The sequence below is a fragment of the Sturnus vulgaris genome, chromosome 6, assembly GCF_052056855.1.
Source record: "Sturnus vulgaris isolate bStuVul1 chromosome 6, bStuVul1.hap1, whole genome shotgun sequence".
Classification (NCBI taxonomy): Eukaryota; Metazoa; Chordata; class Aves; order Passeriformes; family Sturnidae; genus Sturnus; species Sturnus vulgaris.
The window spans coordinates 32,199,730-32,221,447 of NC_142248.1; the positions used below are offsets into that span (position 1 = coordinate 32,199,730).

The 21,718-nt window shown below is 37.0% G+C and overlaps 1 protein-coding gene and 1 pseudogene across 2 annotated transcripts in view; both read right to left on the bottom strand.

Moving 5' to 3' along the window:
* RPS6KA5 (ribosomal protein S6 kinase A5) overlaps window positions 1-21,718 on the bottom strand; it is a 77,289-nt gene that overhangs the window by 20,689 nt on the left and 34,882 nt on the right. For both annotated transcript variants that reach the window (XM_014869879.2, XM_088167468.1), the window contains exons 6-11: window positions 18,943-19,026; window positions 15,078-15,181; window positions 6,307-6,457; window positions 4,951-5,112; window positions 3,596-3,721; window positions 2,750-2,883 (exon numbers count right to left, since the gene is read on the bottom strand). In XM_014869879.2, coding sequence (XP_014725365.1) covers window positions 2,750-2,883; window positions 3,596-3,721; window positions 4,951-5,112; window positions 6,307-6,457; window positions 15,078-15,181; window positions 18,943-19,026 — 761 coding nt within the window. The remainder of the gene's footprint in view (window positions 1-2,749; window positions 2,884-3,595; window positions 3,722-4,950; window positions 5,113-6,306; window positions 6,458-15,077; window positions 15,182-18,942; window positions 19,027-21,718) is intronic.
* Window positions 16,462-18,865, bottom strand: LOC148223402 (small ribosomal subunit protein uS17m pseudogene; annotated as a pseudogene).

The window sequence follows — 21,718 nt, forward strand, 5'->3', positions numbered from 1 at the left end:
ACCAGTATTTGTTAGTTCGCCTTTACCTTGGCCCAATTCTTTTCCATTCTTAATAGGGACAAGTACTTCCAAAATGATATAGAAACTATGAGCTCTACTAGAAGAAGAATCTATATATGAAACATGTTATACAAATGAACCCCTAAATAGACCATTGTAAAAATCTTAAATGGAAGAGATAAGAGACTATCTCCAGAGAAAAATCATTGTGTAAGTTCTCTTTCAAGTACTGAAATCTAGAGCCATAAAAAGTAAAAATGGTGATAGTTATAAAAACTACATGAATGGTGACAGAGAAGAACATTTGTATCCACTAGTTAGATATAGTGATTTATTTTTGGCAAATAATGCCTGAAAATTTCTGTCAAAACTCTGAGAAAGGCTAATTCTGTACTGATTTAGAGAATGGCTTTACAGGTAACAGATACAGATAGAATCTCTCACCACACATGCTCTGAATTTTTGGTTGATTTTTTTTCTAATTAGGATGAGAACCACAATGAGAATTCTGTGCAAGAGAATTCTGTCTTTCTTTAGGCTTCATATAATCAACAAGTAAACTAAGCTGTTCCACTTGCATCTCTGCTGCTGAAGTTTTTTAACTGAAAGTGACTTCTGGTCCTTAAGGAATTAAAAAAATCTGACTCACAGAGTCTTTCCCCCTAAACTACTATTGGAAGGAAGCAGACCTTGGAAACAGATCAAAACGGTTCAGTATCATGAGAATAAACCTATGAAATTTGTACGTGGGCTTTTCTGAATATTTCCACTCTGTAAACAGTTACCATCTCAGATTTTAAACAACTTTGTGAGAAAAAAAATGGGATGCTCTAAAACAGTAACTCATGTAGGTTTGTTTCAGTGGTCATCAGACATACAGATAAACCTAAAATTGTTGGCTGGGGGCAGGTCCAGCACTATTAAAAAAGCAACACCACAGAGGAACTGTTCATTTGAGCTTTCACCTCAAGTATCATGACAAAGTTTCCCCAGGTGTAAGATTTCCTTTTTGGGAACAAAAACAAGTGAAAGACTGACTCTGAGGCAAAGAAGTTGTGAAAAACTTATTATACCTTCCTTTTAGCAAGATCTAGCGGTGTGATCCTCAGAGCAATATTACTTACAGATTCTAATTCAAGTTGGGTTTTGGCCAACTGTTCAGAGTGTGGGTTTACTGCTAACTCTAAATACTGTACAAACATTCTGAGTCTGCTCACACCCTGCAATCCTAAAAAAAAAAAAAAAATTAAAGTCTCTGTATACAGATCACTTCTTACCTTCATTTAGCCTGAGCCACCAAGATGAAGGAGAAAGAGCAAAAGAACTCATGAGTAATATAATTCAGGGACATAATTTCTAAAAGTTAAGTTCTGGGGAAAAAGTCAATACTCATCTGCTCACTGATCCAGAAACAAAACACATGTTATGTTAAAATGAGATGGGAGCACTAACCTACAGCTCTGCTGGTACCACAGAAAAAAAACTTGTAAGTGGAGACACATGGCAGAGATCTCCACATTAAAATACCCAGGGTACGTGTCTACCACACACTACTTAAGGTCTCATTATGAGTGAAATTCCCATGAATCTATCTTACAGGGTGAGCTAGTTCACTGTAACATACATACCTAGAGTAGGATTCAGTGGCCTAAGCATAGGAAGGAAGAGCCTGGAACGTGACATCAGCCATGAAGACATCTACAAAAAGGTAGTAGTCACAAGACTGATGGGAACCAGAGGACAGAGAAGACACCAACAGATGCTAAAATGGCACTATGTAGATGTCTATGTTTAAGTTACTGAATCCCACTTCTAGTGCCAGGCAGTATTAGGCAGGCTTCCATTAATTTAGTAGACCTCAGAAAACTAACTCAGACCTACACTTCTTTTCCTGAACTTGTCCTATTCAAAAAGCATATGATGAAATGACAGACACTTAAGTTTGGCAGACAGCTTCTTCTAGGGTCTGGAAAAACAGACATACAGCCAAATGTCTTGGGCAAGAGATCACTGTGAACTATCATTCTGATAGCAGAACATTTCTACTCTCCTGCCAGCATTCTTCAATGCACTAGGGATGTACTTACTAATGAACTCTGCAAAATGAAGGCAAAACCCATCTGCTACTCAAAGAATCCTTTATCTTTATTTTTCTCTGGGTAGAAACTCCCAGAGATATTCATCCTGGAAGAGAACCAGATGGTACCCGTGTACAAAGCAAGTCAGCTGCTTCCAATGTGGTGTTCTCCTCAGAACACTCAGGAAACAAGATGCAACTTACAATTCCATAGTCTAATTCCATTTTATGCATACACACATTTAGATCTGAAGCAACCCACACCACAGACCATTCTTAAAAGCAGTAACCTGGGCAATCAATTGGGCTGCTTAGGAAAGGGAGCTAGTGTAAGCCTACTTTCAGTTCATTTAAATCTCAAGATAGAAGAACCTTATACCTTACTTTGTTAGGAGCAAAATCAGGGGAAATAATGGTAGAATACAACTAGGAACCAGAAAAGTACTCTCTAGGTTTCTTCTTGTGTCCCAACTAGAATAACATTTTATTTCAAAAGAATCTCAGAATCTTTTTAACGGTCATAAGGTTGCAATAGGTTTCTGTAGATTCATTGAGCAGGAAATAATTTTAAAGTTACTTTTCCACTTCCAAAAATGTAGTGAACATTATTCTACTCCATGGATGACAGTAAGCAAAGAAAATATTTTTTATTGTCTTATAGAATATTTATACCTTTTGCTAATTATTTTTACTGCATACTCTTGGCTAGTTTTCTTGTGTAAGCACTTTCGACAAATGGAAAAACTTCCTTCTCCCAATGGTTTCTCTTTCAGATCCAGTTCATAATGATGATAAAATGGAGAGTCCTGTTAGGAAACTGTCTGTATTTAGTTTTGCAGAATATTTTTAGTATACAAAGACAAAGAGTAAAATTTCATGAGAATTTTTCATCTATATTTAAAACTGTAAAAAAGCTCTTTTTATTAAAACACAGTCTTAAATTTTATTGAATAAAATGCATAAACATTCTTCTAACAATCAAAGAGTAAAGCTTACATTACATTAAACAAACAATCACTCAATAAATCATTACTACTACAACAGACAAACAGAATCAAAGATGGTCATACATACATTCATCCACAAAACTATGTGCTCATTTGAGGACATCACAATAGCATGTGTTCTTATAAGGATTCACACAACTATTTGCTCTTTTAGGTATATATAACAGATGGAATTATTATATAATTAAAGTAGTTTCAGAAATATCTACAGTGGTTGGCTGAATAAGAACTATTAGGAGTCATATTACTATTATTATTACTACTATACTTCAGTCTTCTGGAAAACTAGACAATAATTTTTCAGATTAAACTTCAACCACTTCTTAATAGTATTACATGCAAGATCTGATGGATCATGAGATACTTAAATCATCTGAGAAGCCATTACAGAGAATTGATAAATGAATGATGACTATTTTGTAATCTGTAGCCTAGCTTATGATTGCTGCTTAGGAAGTTATACACAGTTTTAATTTAACAAAATTAATTTAAGTCTTGACGTTATTATTACCTTCATCATAGCACTCCTGGCAATAGTTGTAGTTCCAGGTCGCTCATCCCCCACATAAAACTGAAAAGGATCTACTGTAGCTGCATTGCGTTTAAACAAAATAGAAGGTGCAACGAAAGAATATCCCTATGAAATTAAAACATCAGAAAAGTGTATAGCTTCATACTGTTGCACATAAACTACCATAATACATATGAAACATCAGAAGTTTCAGACTAATTTTTTCAAGAAATCTGAATTTTTGTAACATAATAGAGAAATTGTAACTTACTCTGTTCAACATGAATAGGTATCTTCCTAGAATTAGTTATATGATCCTCCACAGTTAAAGACAAAACAATAATACTACAAGAACTGTAATTAAAGCTAATCTGGCTTAGCCACAATTGCTTTACACTCACGTAAAGGCTTGTACTTCAAACTAGCCAGCTTCCTAGGACACCTTAAAATTAAGGCATGAAATAGTTGTGATGTAAGCATCAAACAATTTTAAATGGATAAACTTTATATCAATGTGTGTGGGCAATGATGTGCCCAGTTTGAGTATCATACTAACAACAGCTGTAACTACCACTGCACGGTGAATCAGATGTTAAGACATGCATAACCTGGTTGCTACCGTCACTTCAAATCTAACAAGCTCCAAAATACGACACTACATTCCTGTACCCTAAGGATTAAACTGCTCAAAAACAGACAATAAAAAACAACAAAGCACAAGGAGGGGAGAAGAGAAAGTAATCCAAACTGTTGTTCACCTCTGCAGCTTTGGTACCAAGTTGGCTGCACATGAGCTGTTTCTGCCCATTTGACATCCAGAGTGTATAGTCTAACAAGGGATTATTCTTTAATAGCATGGAGGGAACAGTAAGGAAGCTTTGTTACTCATCTGGATACATCAGTCAAGTAACTAGAGCACTCCTACAAAAACCTGGAGGACCCACTTTGAGCTCTGCAGGTAGCTCCCACTTTCCAAAGGATGTCTTCAACTAGCACACAATGGGGAAATGAGTGAACTACTTTGCTCTTGCCGAAGCTGGCAGCCCCGGATGATGGAGTCAAGATGACAAGACTCATAAGATATGAAGAATCAATAAAGAACAGACTGACTTTAGTCCAGCAAGTAGGACATTCAGCTGGGAATGGAGAAACAAGGAGTTTTATATTTGCAGTAGGACTGTTTTCACCTTTCTTATTTTGCAATTGTTGAACAAAAAGCCTTGGGAACTGGGACTAGAAATTACACAATTAATTCCAAAAACTTAATAGGCAGGAGATAGGAAAAAAAAAGTGATCTATACATGAAGAATTGTTCAATAGTATTTTTTTTTAATTAATTAGAATTCTTAAAATACCTGAAATATTCTTTCTGAAGTCTGAGGGGTTGCTGCAGGAGAGTATGTTGGATCCATTTCTGTAAACTCTTCTGCAAAATTACTGACATCCAATTCATCTCTGATTACTGGTTTAAATGGAGCTGGTATTTTTTTGGCAGCTAAGTCCTCCCAGTTCATATTCTAAACAAAAAACAAGAAAAGAAGTTTGAATTAAATGAAAATTTTACAGAAAGAGATATTGGCAAAGGAGACTTGTCCAGACACACCATCCTAACTCCCTCTGCCATTTTCCACAGGCAGATGAAAATCATTCAAATTATACTCTAATAATTGCTTAGTTAAAGCCAAGAAGTATCATACTTATTTGTATGTAGACAGAATCCAATCAAAAAGAAAATCAACATAATTAAATTTAACAGTGGAGATGCGCCAAACAATTAGTGTGATAGTCCTTGAATTTCTTCCTCTATTTCAGAAAAAGTAATATTTATATTTTTGTAAGCCAAACCACATGCAGGTAGTGCAACTTTTCATTGCCATTTCTATACTTAATTACTGATGTCAGCTTTCAGAGCCCTGAGAGCATAAACCTCCAGATTCTTACTTAAAGGCATGACTAGAAAGAAGAAGCATAGAAACAGCAGTTTTGAGAAAACTGCCCTGTTACTGTAAAGAAGTGGAACTGAAATTAGGTAAAGAATAGGAAGTGTTATATGACAACAAAATGTATGGCCTAAAATAAACAGTGAATTCAGGAAGTTTAACTCTGTTTAGTTAACTTCAGAAGCACCATCAACACAGAATTAGTTTTTTCAAAGAAGGTACACAATTTTAACCACAGTGGATAGAACACTACAGATATTTTACACAAATACCATCTTCATCATGGTTTGAAAGCAAATGTTAATACACTGAAATCTGAACAGAATTAAAATTTGCTAAACAAGACTAAAGATTTAATTAGGCCAAGAAAAATAGAGGAGTTTGGTGAATTTTATCAATATTCAAATTTGACTAATAATGCTAGTGGCGATCTTTAAAAAATCCTTTCAAACAAAAACCCAACAAACGACACAATACAATTTCATTGTTTTGCATTAAATCTTCTGATTTAAGAAGTGTGTCTTTTGGCTTCTTCAAGTAACTGATAGATACAGACAAAAATATATTAAAAACCTAGCACGCGCTTCTAATACACACAAAATCCATACATAAAAACACATGGATATTCTTACTAACTTCAATGCAATTATTCATGCAACTAATATGTCTCTAAGTTGTTCTGTTAACAGAATAACAATTTCCTTAGACTTCGATTTCAAAGGCACTAATGCAGAATAAGTTGGATCTGGTGAGTTTTGTTGTTTGCTTTACCTGGAAAAAGGGATGCTGTTTGATTTCATCAGCATCAGTGGGACCACAACCTAGCCTCTTCTTGGGGTCTTTCGTTAAAAGCCGCTGAATTATATCCTTAGACAAAGCACTCATTTCTTGTGGATAAGGTGGCTCACTTTTTAAGATTCTCCTTTAAAACAAACAAAATAATGTGGTAATTACTTAAAAGGTTAAGAGTTAAAGAGCTACCATACTAATGGAAGTGTTAACATTTCACGTAAACTTCTAGTGTATCCAAAAGCAAAAAACAGTAAAGAGAAAGTGAACAGACACCCCACCACTTTTTCAATACAAGAACTAGAAACCATTACACTGTGCCAGTGGAAGTCAAAACCTTGGAAGCCTAAGCAGAATCACCTTTCAATACCTATGCTTTTTATCTGTAGTCCCCACCTGTTTATATAAACAGGTCGGCAAGTTTTCTTTCAGTTATTTCAAATCTAAATGCTGAAGCTAAAGATTCTAAAGGAAAGTAACACATGCAAAGACACATGAACAGCTTTAAAATAGAGACATAAAACCCCTTTCAGTATACAGAATCACAGAAGAGTTGAGGTTGGAATGGATCTCTGGAGGTCACCTGATCCAACTCTCTCTACTCAAATAGTTACCTAGAGCTAGTTGTTCACCACCATGTCCAGAAACCCTTTGAATATCTCCCAAGGATAGAGACTTCACCACCTCCTTTGGGCAGCCTGTACTCAGCCACACTCACAGTAAAGAGGTGTTTCCTTTTGTGCTCAGAGGGAACCTTCTGTGTTTCAATTTGTGCCCCTTCTCTCTGGTCCTTTCCCCAAACACCACTGAAAGAGCCTGGTTCCCTTTTCTTTGTACACTCTACTCAGGCATTTATGCACATTGATGAGGTGTCCCTGAGCCCTCCCTTCTCCAGGTGGAAGAGTGCCAGCCTTCTCAGTCTTTCCTCATGTTGTCACCAGCCCTTTGCTGGACTCTCTCCAATATGTCCAATGTATCACTCTCATGCACTGGAGAGACTGGAAGTGGTACCAGTACTCTAGATGTGGTCTCACCAGTGCTGAGTAGAGAGGAAAGATCACATCCCTCAACCTGATGATACTCTGTGTATCAGCCCAGGATAACATTTGGTGCCTTTGCCACAAGGCCACATTGCTGGCTCATGTACAGCTTGGTGTCTACAGAGCCTGGTACATATTCTCACTGTAGTAACTTCACAGTAGGGCTTACAGTGCCTCCACTAAACACAAACTGAAAGATTTTGAAGCATGAGAGACTGAAGTGACATGAATTTGTGGCAATACTAAGACCTCAGCTATAATACATTTCTGTCAGAGCTTAAGTTGATTGCTGCAGAACATGACTAAATTTTGTTTAGTTACTGCATGACACATCCTTAGAGTTAAGTTATCCCATGAGAAAACCTTTATCTTGAAATCTGTAGCTTCTTGGATTAGTCCAAAAATAGATGCAAACAGTTTGCTTCATAAATAATCCTGTTCTGGCAGTGTGGCAGGACAAAACCAAGTTCAAAATGTGCATATCCCAGGAGTAGCTTCTACAGACATAGTATCCAATATCAAGAAACAAAAAAACAAAGCAAGCTAATTAATCTCTTAGTTTAAGTAATGCTGAAAGGAGTTAGGAAAATACAGTTTGAGTTTTAAGATGGTGTAGAGGTCCAGGATTATGTATATCTGCCAGTAAGGGTCCAAATCACAGCCTTTCTGCTAGCAGGAATAATCACAAGACTTCTCTTCAACTTCTGAACACATTTCATTTTACAGAAAAGGAGAAGAAAGCACAATATTATCAAAAGATTTTTTAATTAGAGATGTTAATACCAAATTTAAACATCACTAAACAAGAGTATTCTTACACTGCAGGAGTGGTAGAGAAGTAAAGATTCAGTCTCTTCTGAAATCACCCAGTTTCAGAAAGGGGAAGCAGGTAAGGAAGTAAGAAAACCTTCCTGTTCTAGAGACAGAAGACAGGACATCTTGACAAAAAATTACTTTATTTACATGTGGGCCAATGAAATCTTCAATGTTTTCATAGCTTGAAAATCACTGCAGTTAGAAAAGTCTGAAGAAGCTTCTTTATCAACCTTTCTGATAAAAGAATCAGAAAGGTATGTAACAAAGATCCTGGAAAACAAGTTCTCTGTGGGATCTTGGAAGGGAGGAAAACCCCTCCAAGTCAGTATTTTTTGAAATTGATTTTTAAAGCAATGAGACTGAAACTCTGGGATGTTCTTAGAAAACAAAAGGAAAATTCTAGAGTAAGTTTTCTTCCACACACTCTAGGAACCTCCTAAACTGTTTCTTCTCTGCTGTACTGTATTTCTAGCAGACATACAGTGAGAAATATCTTCCATCTCTTGATTCTCCTAGAACCCACTGCAGAAAAGGCACCATTTTGCCATGTTCCATTACAAGGAGATTCATGTAAGTTGCCAGTGGCTTTAATTCAAAAATACTTTTGAGGTTGACTGATACTAGAAAACACTGATGATGCTCTGGATTGGTTCACAGAACTATATTGCAATAGCAGTGAAGACCACATCTACCTCCTTCAGAAGTTCCAGGAATTACATAAAATTATCATGGAACTGAAATATGTGAAGTTGCAATCACATTAATTAGGATGGAAATCAAGTTGCCAGAAAAGACTAACCAGATTGGATCAATGTGAGAGAGCAGAAATTTGTGAAGCAGCTTCAAGTGAAGAGAGTCTAGTTTCACTAGTTCAGCATTACTGAAGTGCTGTACTGAAGGTTACTCAAGGCTCTAACAGTAGCCCATACAGTGTTCAGAGGAAAGAAGCTGCATGTATCAAAATCCTTTTTGGGATGTGTGTGCTTACATAAAGAAACTATGGCCTTCAGCATTAATGACCCTTTCCTTTTCTCAACCACTGCCATCCTTCTGTGCACTTCACGTTTATGGGGTTGTCCACATTGTTCATGGCAGTGATCCAGTAATGGTGACAGACACAAGCAGGAAGAATTAAGTATCTCAAGTGGCAACTGGGAAAGCTGAAGGAATACTCTGGTGTATTTATTGCTTTTCCTGGCCTAGTATAAGCCCTCTCAGCTGGGACAAGCTGAGATTACCCTGCTGATGAGAGAACACTGGCTGTACTAAACACTCAGAGAAACCACCCCTTGCATATGTCAAAAAGTTTAACACTTTGCATGAATCATTTCCATCTTACCCTTCTCTGTGGCAGACTATGCAGAACTAGGAGCAACCCCAATGGTACTGTTTTTCAGGAACTTGGGCTCTGATGAGTCTTCCCCACAAATACTGCAGACCAAGAACACATGATAATGCAAAAGACACACTAATGGATGATAAGGAAGGAAAGGAGATGCCTAATCTAATTCTACAATGCCTTGAGAATTGTGTATCTTGGGGTGATTTACTGTGATAATTGATAAAACATTTGTGTTAATCACAAAAGCATTGGGGTTTGTATAAACCAGAATACTAAGCTCTGAAGTGAAGCACAGACACTAGATAAAGGAAATTATACGATTAAATCATTCTGTTTAAAATCGTGGTGTGGTGTGTTGTGGTCGTGTTGTGGTGTGGTGTGTTGTCCAAATAAGTTGCATCTACTACCAGCTTGCAAAATCAGATTTCCTGATCACCCAAAAGACTTCCCAATAGCCCTTCCTGCCCTTGTCTGATCAATGCTACCTATCTCAAGGACCAGACTTCCAGAATTTTGCTGGTGGTTATCTGTGAAAGTGACTATTGCCAGAGATTTTGTGAATTGGGATAAGGGTGTTTATTCGACCACCACTGCTTACCTGGCAAAACTGTGACAGCTAAAAAGCCAAAAATTATTGATTACGGCAGGAAACCACAGTATAAGAAGAGGCTGTGGGCCGGCGTTCGATGGAGCATAGAGTGGGCAGTGACCCCTCACAGCGTGCTGCTTGCTCTATCTATATCAAACAAAGCAATCTAAATTTTGCTGAATATCGAGACTTTTGTTTCTCATTTATAACATTTATGATGATAGTCTATTCCCTGACCCTCTCCTTTATGCCCAAAACTGGGTGCTGTATCTTTAAGGTGGGGGTGGGCAGGGGGGGTAAGCCTTGGGCTCTTTGGCAAATATTTTTCAAATCCTCACTCTGCTTGGCTAACTTGACTTTTTTTCAGCCCAGGCAAGAATTTTTTTTCCCTTTCCCTGGCCTTGGAGAAGCTGCAGCAGCAATCCTTCAGTAACCTTTCTGTGGCAAACTGGACAGTTTATTTAATTCCAAGACAAAAGAAAAAGGGACCTGTGAGACCATAGTCAGTTGGGACCAGGGGGAGTAGAGGGGCTTGTCTTGACCCCATACCTCAGAAAAGCCAAGTCAATGAGAGAAAGCACACCAGCCCCACCTGCTTCACCTGCTGTGAAAAAGGAACCAACACCACAGAGTCAGGTTCCCACCTGTTTGCCTGAACTGCTGTTTGAATCTCCTCTTTGGTTTTTCGGGTTTTTTTCCTCTGTGAGAGGAGCCACTATCTTCTACCTACCACATGGCAAGCTGGTGGTTTGTTTTTTTTTTCTCTCCCTGGCATTCTGGGTTTTTGTTCTGATGCGTGGGTGAGAGGGGGTAAGGTCTGACACTTTAATCTCTAGCATTTATCTATCTTTTTTCCATGCCTTGTGGGCATTCCATTCATTAATTAATGGTTGGAAAATGCTTTTTCACTTTCATCCACTAGTATTCATTTCCTATTGGTGGAAAGGGATTGTTGGAACCCTTTTTAGGGGAGACAACTCATTCCAGAGTGTTTTCTCCTAAACTTGTCTCTAAACTGAGATACTGTGTTATAAGCATCATCAAAAAGATACATATCCTTCTGGATGTACGGGGAATAAGAGAAAGAAACCCCAAGCTGTAACCCTGTTAACGGGTAAATGGAAGAGACTTCCAAAGCAGAGTTTTTACCCTCACATTTAAGAATGACCTTGTCACCTCAGAACTAGTCGTGCTCAACTCTCTAGTTCTTTTGTTCCAACTTGGAGCAGTCAGATACATATGTGTATCCGTTGCTCTAGGCAAATCAGAAAATTTGCTACAATACCTAAAAGTTTCTTTAAACTATCTGTTTTACTGAATGGTTGAATGATCTACAGGCAGACTCACTGAGGCACTCTGATGTGCCTCTAAACATAAAAATGCTGTATGTTACAGGTAGGCAGTTACAAGCTGTAAGACAGAATACCTAGAAGAAATCATGCAAATTAGAAGTTGGATATAATGACTGTTCCATCCTTTAAAAGATCCAGCAATCACTAGAGTGAGTCACTGATTAAAGAAGGAAATCAATAAAGAAAGGCATCCCAGTATACAGCAGTTAGGCATCTTCCCAACAGCTCTACACAGAAAAGGTTTCTTTGAGGATCATGGATGAAGTATGTCCACGGCACCTAACACTGTCAAATTTCAGCTGTCCCAATGAAGTTTAAATAGTCTAACCAGCCATGTCATATAAAGACCACAGGCTGCTACTGGTGTTAGTGCACTAATATGGCATCATATGCTTCTACAAATTATTTTATAGATGTATATATGCATTAAAAAGAAAAAGTTCCTAACTATTCATAACCCTAAAGCTGGTAAGATTTTCTAAACTGCTGCTCAGCTGCAAACTACTACTCCAAAACCTTCCTGCTCATTTTAAATCCTATACATGCCAGGGCCCTCAGAAGTCAGCCCCCTAAAATGGATTTGTTCATCTAAATCAGCTCTACAAACTCGTCATAGTCAAAGTGAAAATACTGGGTGTGTAATCAATTCCAGCCTTTGAATATGCTTTTGCAGGATGGCTCTTACCCCTGGCTCTGCAGCAATACAAGTTCAGAATTCTCAAAAATTAAAGGAAGATTTGGGAACAAGAGAAAGGGAAGAGGGCGCACTAGAAAAGGAGAGATATTGGAAATAGTTATGTGATTTTTTTTTTAATTGAATCAAGTTTAATATCCCATAACACAAAGCATATGAATGAAACGTTTTCGGAGACAGAGATAAAAGGCAAAGTTTGCACTTACCTAACTTGCATTTTCCACAAAACAAGTCCACAGTATTGCCAAAAAGATTATGATAAAAGAACAACACAATTTCTCATCAGAAAGAAAAAAAAAAAGCAAACTACACACTGTTTCTGACACGAGAGCAGAACTGTTCCTTGGAGAGATATTTTAGAACAAAGTTTCATGCTCAAATTTACCACCAGACAGCCGTTGTGCAACATGAAGGAGTAAAATTATCTAAAAATATCTAAGATTACTTCCTACCTAGGTAAAATAAAAGAAGGACCTGGATCCATTTAGAAGACTATTTTTTTCCCTAAACTTAGAAAACCAAAACCATGTTTTCAACAGCTTGTGAGCAAGTAATAAACTGAGTTCTCTAAGTCTGCTGCAATTGCAAAGTTTAAGCACATTTAGGTTAACCAATGTGATTTCTGGTTAGAACAACCTTGCTATCAAAGACGTTTGTAATAACCCATATCTCTGTGCCAGTAATTCATTATCACTGGCAACTGTAACTATCTGGTGTCTGTTTGCCTGCTCAACACTACCCTCACGGAAAGCTCCAAGCACTCTCTTGTTGCCCCCTAAAGGCACACAGCAGTCACCATTCCCCAGAAGGTTCCACACGACTCAGTGCAGCAGCCAGGGCAGCAGCAATATTCTCGTATGTTCTTTAAAGGAACATAACACTCATGACATAAACTGCAGACAAATAACACTGAAATCATCTAACAAAGAAATTGCTATCAGTGGAAAGGATTTAGAAACCACTGGGTCTTAGAAGTATAGGAGTAAGACAAGACAGATGAAATCTAGTCTGAAATGCAGTCATATAACTCGGGATAAAAAGATTTCAGCTATATAGCTAGAAGAAGAACTATAAACCAGAGGGTCATCAGTTGAAAGTGACAGAAGAGGAAAAGGAATTAGACCAATCAGACCAGCACTAGCATCAAGAAGAGGAACCCAAGAAAAAGGAAGAAGTATTTTTTTTGTTCAGATGGTAAATTATTCCTTCCTTTAACCAAGATCCTCAAGAATAAATCAACAAGATCAACAAGAATAAATTGTCCATATGTAAGAAAGAACAAGAGAAGCTAAGTTAAGAAAAGGCTTTTTCAGGAAACAGGAAGACTGGGGAACATCTTCAATATAGGAAACTGTAAGCATTTAACTCCTAAATTTATCAAAATAAAAACAAATACTATAGGACTGCTGCCTATAAATGTATATCATAAACACCCACCAGAACAAAAACAGACTGAACAGCAACACAGTAAACTTGCCACAACTAAAGTAAGTTATTAGCTGGCAGAGGACAGATGAACAATCTTGTGGTTACTCAAATTATCAGAAATATTATTTTCTTAAAAACCATAGATGGGCCTATCAAAACAAAGTCGAGTCCTGTAGAATACATAATTTAAATTTTTCCCCGTTTTTAAGAAACTATATCTATGAAATTCAGTTCAAGATTCTCTCTTAAAAAAAACTCCTTCAGAGTCCCATCTAGTAAATCTTGGAAATCAAAATTAACAAATTCAGCCATGGCACAAGTAACCAGTCAACCAAACTTCTAACCTTAAACAGAGCAGAAAGAGCTAACTGAAATTTTAACTGCAATATAACGACCGAACGGCTGCAGTCCTGAATTTTCTTTCATTAATGGACTCCTCTCTCCCCTGTATTTTTTCTACTGACTGTCCAAGTTTCCTGCTGTGGTAGAGAAGTAAAAAACAATAAACAGGCTTTAATTTCCCAAGAAATTGCCTGAATTTTTAAGTAAAATAAATTATCTAAATAATTGATGTATGTTCTATCATCCATTACAACCTTAAATATCAAGTGGTTCTATGTGAGGGTCAGAACCAGGACAATACCTTCCAAGAGAAGCAAGACTATTCTTAGTTTGGGGACTGGACTTACAAGCTCATTTTGACTCCAGTTAGTAATTTGAGCAATTTAAGACCTCAACTTCCTGCTCCAAAAGAAATCCAGTAAAAGGAAATTTTTGTTCTGGGGGAGATTTCAGTAATGTGTTTTGGGGAAGCTTATTGCTTTGTCTTTTAGAAATGCTCCAGTGCTTTTAACAGAGGTACTGAAAACAAACCTTTAAAGCGTGGAGATTACTGAATGTAACAAAAAGTTTTTATGTAAAAGATAAGAATAGTATAGTTTATTTCATTTCTGTAGGTATCATATTCATTTCTTCTCAGATATGCAAGTGGTACTAGAAATGATCTTTGTTTCATGCTACACACTAATAAGCAAGCATTACTTGTAACAAAAAGGTAGGAGTAGGGTACATTCTGACACTTAAAATCTGCAGTCTGCCAGAACAACCTAGCAAGAGCTGACAAAAAAAGTATCTCTAGCTAAAGATATCTCTAAATGTATTAAGATTTAGAATGTGATAATTCTATTTACATACACTTTCATATTTCATTTGAGTTCCTTTTCAACAGTAAATATGAAACAGGGCTAAGTATCTAAAAGGCTGTGGCTCCACTGTAGTTTAAACAAAACAGGTCTTCTGTTGTCAGTACTATTAGCTAATAAAGCCTATCCACTTTCCAACGTCATTCTACTGAACAGAACTGGAGCACATATAATGTTACCATGGCAGCACTTTCTTTCTAAATTTTAAACTAACGAATTCTCACAAAACATATATTATGGCATAAGGATCATCTGTTAGCAAGCATATACTTCACTGCTTTGAATCTTACCTAGAAATCTCTGCTTGGGAATTCTTCTCTCCATCGACTGTAAATGGTGATGCTCCAGTTAATAATTCATACATAAGAACACCAACACTCCACCAATCAACAGCCTAGAGAACAACAGTAATTATGTATGTTATGATATGCTGAAGTAAAATTATCAATGAAATAACAACAAAGCATAAACAACTCTGGTACTGACTGAAGGTATTTTCTGTGATAACTGAATTTTATATTGAAATTTCTCCACTTAGCTTCTTCAACTAATTTCTCAAACTGAACTCTTTCCACTAACTACTAAAGTTCCTTTTGCTTTCCAGACAGAATTAATTTTGATTTTTTTACCATGATGATGTGATATGAATTCTCATACACACTCAAAATAAGAGAGGAACCCAAGGCTTGCTAAGAAGTAGTAGAACTTGAACTTTTATGAGCTTGAGAATGAAATTAAGGAATGTTCAAAAAGCACAATTTAAGATCACAGCCCACAGTTAATCCAGGCTCCTGAAAATGCTATGAAATCATAGAATGGTTTGGATTGGAAGGGACCTTAAATACCATCTTGTTCCATGGACAAGGACACCTTCCACTAGATCAGGCTGCTCAAAGCCCCATTCAACCTGGCCTTGAACATTTCCAAGTACAGAGCATTCACAGCTTCTCTGGGCAACCTGTTCCAGTACTATATCAGCCTCACTATAAAGAATTTAATCCTAACATCTTCTCTAAATCTCTCCTCTTTTAGTTTAAAGGCCCCTTGTCCTGCCACTACATGCCCTTGTGCAAAGTCTCCCACCATCTTCTTGTTGGCTCTCTTCAGGTACAGGAAAGTCACAATGAGGCCTTCACCAGGCTGAACTCAATTCTCTCAGCCTTTGCTCACAGGAGAGGTGTTCCAACCCTCTAATCACCTTGGTGCCGCTCCTCTGGACTCACTCCAACAGATCCATGCTCTTCCTGTCCTGATGACCCTTGAGCTGGATGCAGCACTGCAGGTCGAGTCTCACCAGAGCAGAGAGGAGGGGCAGAATCCCCTCCCTTGCCCTCCTGCCCACACTGCTTTGGATGCAGCCCAGGGCACAACTGGCTTTCTGGGCTGGGAGTGCCCATGGCTGGGTCATGTCCAGCCTCTCATCCACCAGCATCCTCCACATCCTTCTCAGCAGGGCTGCTCTGTCCATCCCCAGTTTGTGTTGATACTGTGGATTACCCTTACCCAGGTGCAGCACCTTGCACTTGGTCTTGTTAAAACTCATGAGATTTGCATGCCCACTTCTTGAGTTTATCCAGGTCCCTTTGGACGGCATCCCATCCTTCAGTTTTTGGTAGTTGTTGTTAATAATAACACCAATACCAACAACTTTTTAGTGTTTAAATACTTGGACCACTATTTAAGTTCCTAAAGTTTTTCACTTAGGTAGTATCTGCTTCTGTCAGATATTCTGAACCTCACAGATTTTCAAGGAATCTGTTTAAAAGCACTGTTCCTTCCTGTTATTTGATCTATGACATTTCTAAACTTGAACACAATTTCAGCCAGCTCATGTATCATCTGTTTACTGCTTCACTCAGGCAAAGCTTTCAGAAAAACCATGTCTCCATCACCCTACCACTGCAATGGATCATGAGTAAAACAGTGGTTTTGTTTGTTAAAGAACTTCAGTAAGGATCTAGCATGAGTCCCACTTTGACAGTTTACTGCATTTTGGTTCCAGTTACTTTCCCTGCTATGCATTTTGCATGGACAGCTCCACATGGTACAGGCACTGTTCAGTTATGGTCATCCAGTGCCACCACTGCACCTCACCAGCCTTACAGAGATGGACAGTGGTAACACATGAGATATTTGGCTTCCCATATACTAATCATATCATACCTCACAACTTACGAAATACTGCAAAAGGAAGGGAAGTATGCTACTATGAATAATAAAGGAAGCAGTTTAGTCCTTTCAACAAAATTAATTACAGGTGTTTGAACTTCTCAGGTTTACAGCCATGAAATCTGCAAATCAATGAAACCTTTTGCTTTACTTATGCTGGAAATATTAATACAATACAGGAAGACAACTAATGAAATCACAACAATTTGGTCATTTTAGACCAAATAAAATTTTTTTATTTGGTTTATTTGGTTTTGCTTCAAAATACACAGAATCTGATGTGTCATATATTCAGCCAAGAGGATCTAGAAGAACTACTTGATGAAGTCTCTGTACTGTTACTAATTATCTTTGTAAATATATAATTCTCAAAGAAAATCCCGAAGAACTTCTTTTTGGCATATGTTTTTCCAAAAGGAAAGGAGGATCTGCAGAATCAGAAATTAAACTTTAAAAAAATAAATACTGAAATACTAGAGCAAGTCCTTAAGACAAACACTGCAATCACCTAGAAGAGATTACAGATGATAAATAATTGATTAATGAGAGCACAGCATACTAAAGTAATCTCCTTTTCTCTTCTTGTAAGGTCCTCAAGTTGCTAGATATGTAGTAAGTATAAAATACATTAACAATCTTCTAAAATGACCATATATGACATTGCCAATGTAAGGTAGTGAGTGTGTAGTGTAAACAACTAACATCACATAATTGCAAAATCAGCTCTATTGATCAGCCAACAGTCACTGTCAAACTGAAGTTATTCCTTATAGAATACTGTATGACTCTGCACAGCTGATTAAAGTATAAGATAGTATCAAAGAAAACAGAACAGAGATTGCTCTCCAAGTCAGCAACAAGACTGAATTTTAAGCTTTGAGAAGCCATAATCATAATTCAAGGTGACAAATTGGAGAGATGCTCTGGAGGTGGCATGACTAAACTGAGAGTGTGCAGGAAAGAGCTTCATTTCGTAAGTTTAAATTCCATTTTTAACAGCAACTGGGCAAAGAGTACAGTAGAAAAAGACAAAGACTATGGTGGAATTCGAGCTAGGTGTGAGATAATGACTAAGTGAAGATAAAGCACACTCTATTTCATGTGTAGCAGAAGAATCAGGGACATCATTCTACTCTACTTCAAACTGCTGGATCCCAGCTGTGCCCACTACAGTGCTCCCTAACTGAAGGTAAACTCAGACCAAAAGAGACACAGAATGCATAGAGAACAAAAAGAACTTTCTCAGGCAAAAGTCAGACTTTTCCAGTTCTTAGACAGACTGCTATAAAAGGAACTACAATCAACTACATTCCATGATCCACAAGAGAAAGACAACTCAACTCAGTCTACAGCAAAAAACCACAGAAATTAAATATTTTCCAAGACTTCCCACTATAGTAAGCAATCAGAATAAATTATCTAGGAATATTGTAGAATTATTTTGAAGAATGGGTTTTTTTGTTTGTTTCAAAAATCAGCTGTTAATTAGTGTTGTCTTGATCTTTTCTATCAATTACTGACACTTTATTATGCAATGAAACTTGAGTTGTAAGCTAAACAATTTTACACTGTGAGAACACTTATAACATTAATAACCTATCCCATACCTCAATAAAGACAACAGATTTCTTTGAGTTTAAAAAGTATATCAGTATTAGCCACAAACCATTTTCTACTCAGAAATAATTTTTTATGCAAAGGTAATTAAGTGTCAACTAAGTTTATTGTCCCACAGCATATTTAGAACAAGTTTTGAAAAGAACACAAATAAGCCTCAATAGCTTTATAATTATGTTTTTTACTTCAGAATAGATCAGAACAGGACAATACATCAACATACAATTGAAGACACAGGAAACAATCTATCTTAGGACAACCTTAAATAGCACATACTGAAATAAGATAACATGTCGTATTTTCCCCTCAAGCTGAGCAGTATGTTGACTGAAGAATTAGTTTATTTTCAGTAATAAACTTAGAACGTACCTTATCATGACCTGCGTCGCCCCCTCTTACGATATCTGGAGCCATATATTCTATTGTTCCACAGAAGGAATATGCTCTCTCATTCTAGGAAAAAAAATAAAATTTACATCAAACAATTATATTATACAAATATATGGGATAGATATGGCTAACAGTTCCGAGATGCTGGCAGCAATTCTTCTCCAAATAGCTCAGAACTGCTAGCTAAATAATATTCCATCATATGTAGAGATGTATTGCATAATGCTACAGAATATTTAGTCTTCTATGAAAAAATAAAATGTCATAAGTTTGTGTTGCAGTCTAAGATAAGCACACAAAAAATAACCTACTAACATTTAGAAAAACTATCCCATAAGTCTAAATGATCTATACACTTCAGAACTTCGCAAGATTCCCCAGCTAACATAGATACACATTCTGAAGGCTGCAATACCAAAACTCTAGATAACAAATGAAACCTTTCATTAAAAAGGCAGTTACTTGTAAGATGTACAATTTTACTAAACTGGATACAAGATCCTTTGAGTTCCCCATATTTAGGAATTTATTATGACCTCTAGAAAAGTAGTCTTCTTTCACAACAAACACATATAAAAAACAACATTGTCTCAAGAAGAGACTTGGAGAGAGACAAGACAGAGAAGGGGAAAGGCAGACAGTGTTGTAAATTTAATTTTATCCTATGCACTAAATTATTCTCTTGTTCAAAACTAAGCTGTTTTCACAGGCATGTATAATTGTTCCCTGGTAGCGATTTACCTTTGAGGTCAACATGAGGTCATGCTGTACCTTGCTAATGACGAAAGCACATGTGTTTGGGCCATGCAACATTGCTCCTCCCTTATCCTTCATGCTTCTAGCATTTTGGGGAGAGATCCTGATAGGTCCTTTAAAGAAGAGTGTTCAAAAAAGCAAATATTTCAAAGGTCAGGTTTTACATTTGTAGATTCAGGTTTGGAGTTTTAAACAGGCGCTATATAAGAGACTACACTAATGAGAAGAAGCTTCTAAAAGTAGAAATAATGCTCTGTGCCCTAAGACATAAAAATTAAACAGTCCACCAGCATATTATTAAACTGTATTTCTTAAAATACATATACTGTGACTGGTTTTCTGGGGTAAAATTCTGAGTTCAGAATAGTTATAAGGCCTCATTTTGTTTAAATATTAACTTGCAATATTAACTTGAAACAAAACCATATAATAATGAACTTTTCATGATTCCATCTTCTTTTGACACAACTATTGTTCCTCTTTGATAATCTTTTCCAGTACCTGTTATCTTAAAGAAATAGTGTGATAGAATGCACAAAAAAAAAGAAAAAAGGTCAGAAATTCCTAGCCCTCCATCAGAGAATCTAAAACTATTCAATATTTTCTTTTTTCCTTCAGCTGGGAGGAAGAAGGGTGAAAAGGAAAAGGAAGGGGAGTGGAAAACACAGAAAGAAACTGTTCTTCACTTGCTACCTCTCCAAAGAGTAAAGATAATGCAGCCAAAGTGAGATATCAAGACAACTATCTGAAATCAAAGCATTCTGACTCCCAACTATATATTGACACAGATTTGCCTTCATAAAATACTGTAGAATGTCCTGACTTCAAAACAGCTGAAGTCATAAAATCCAGATACCTGTTAGAAATCTTTGTTTATGTTGTGGTTTATTAAGTTACAAAGCTTCATCAACTCCATCTAGCTGTTACTTAAAAAACACAGGTTTTAGAGTATGAAGTTTCATTAGGAACACTTAGGTAAATTCATCACTGTTACATATGTCTTTTACAGGAAGTCACTAACAGTTTCTGCTTTATGCACTACATGAGAGTTTACAATCATTTTCAAATAATGTTATCTCCAATAACAGTTTTATTTTCTGTCATTTTCTGGTCTCCTGGTGAGAGACATGGATATAGTGGAGATAGTCCAGCAAAGAATCATAAATATGATTAATGGAACCTATGAGGAAAGGCTGGTAAAGCTGGGACTGTTTCACCTGAAGAGGTGAACCTGAAAGTTCAGGGAGATCTCACTGATATACAAAAATGCCTGAAGGAAGCATGCAAAAGAGAGGGAGCAAGGCTCTTTTCAGTGGTGCCCAGGACCAGAGGAAGAAACACTTTTTTTACTGTGAGGGTGACTGAGAGCTGGCACAGGCTGGCCATGAAGGTTGTGGAGTATCCTTCCTTGGAGATACTCAAACTTGTGGGTAACCAGCTCTAGGTGACTGTATTGGTGCAAAACGTTAGGCAAGATAACTTCCAGCTATCCATTCCACGATGTGATTGTCACAAAATGCCACTGGTAATCTGCATTTCAACATTCATTTTGAAACCACAGTCAAGTCTTATTTTGTACCCCCTCCAAATTTGTATTTCATTCAACTGTATAACATAAATCCAAATTCCAAAAGCCACATTATTAGCACTTATGTTATGAGATGTAAGACAAAAAAAGATGTTCTTAAAAAACAATTAAACTTGGATTACCTATAGGTGAATGCTCACTGAACATGCATACCTTGCAAATACCTGAGCTTAAGAATTGTTTGGTCTAACTTAGAATGCTTATTTTCTTCACTCTCTCAGCATGCCTGCCTTAAACATTGTGGCTCACTCCTCTGAGTTGCAGAACAGCAAGCAATTACAACACTAATGGACAGAAACAGAAGTGTAGCTAACCCATAACTCACAATTCACTACAATATTGACCTCGTCTTGGAACAGGTGTCATTATGTTTGTTTCAAATCAGCAAATCAGTACTCTAATGTTTACAGA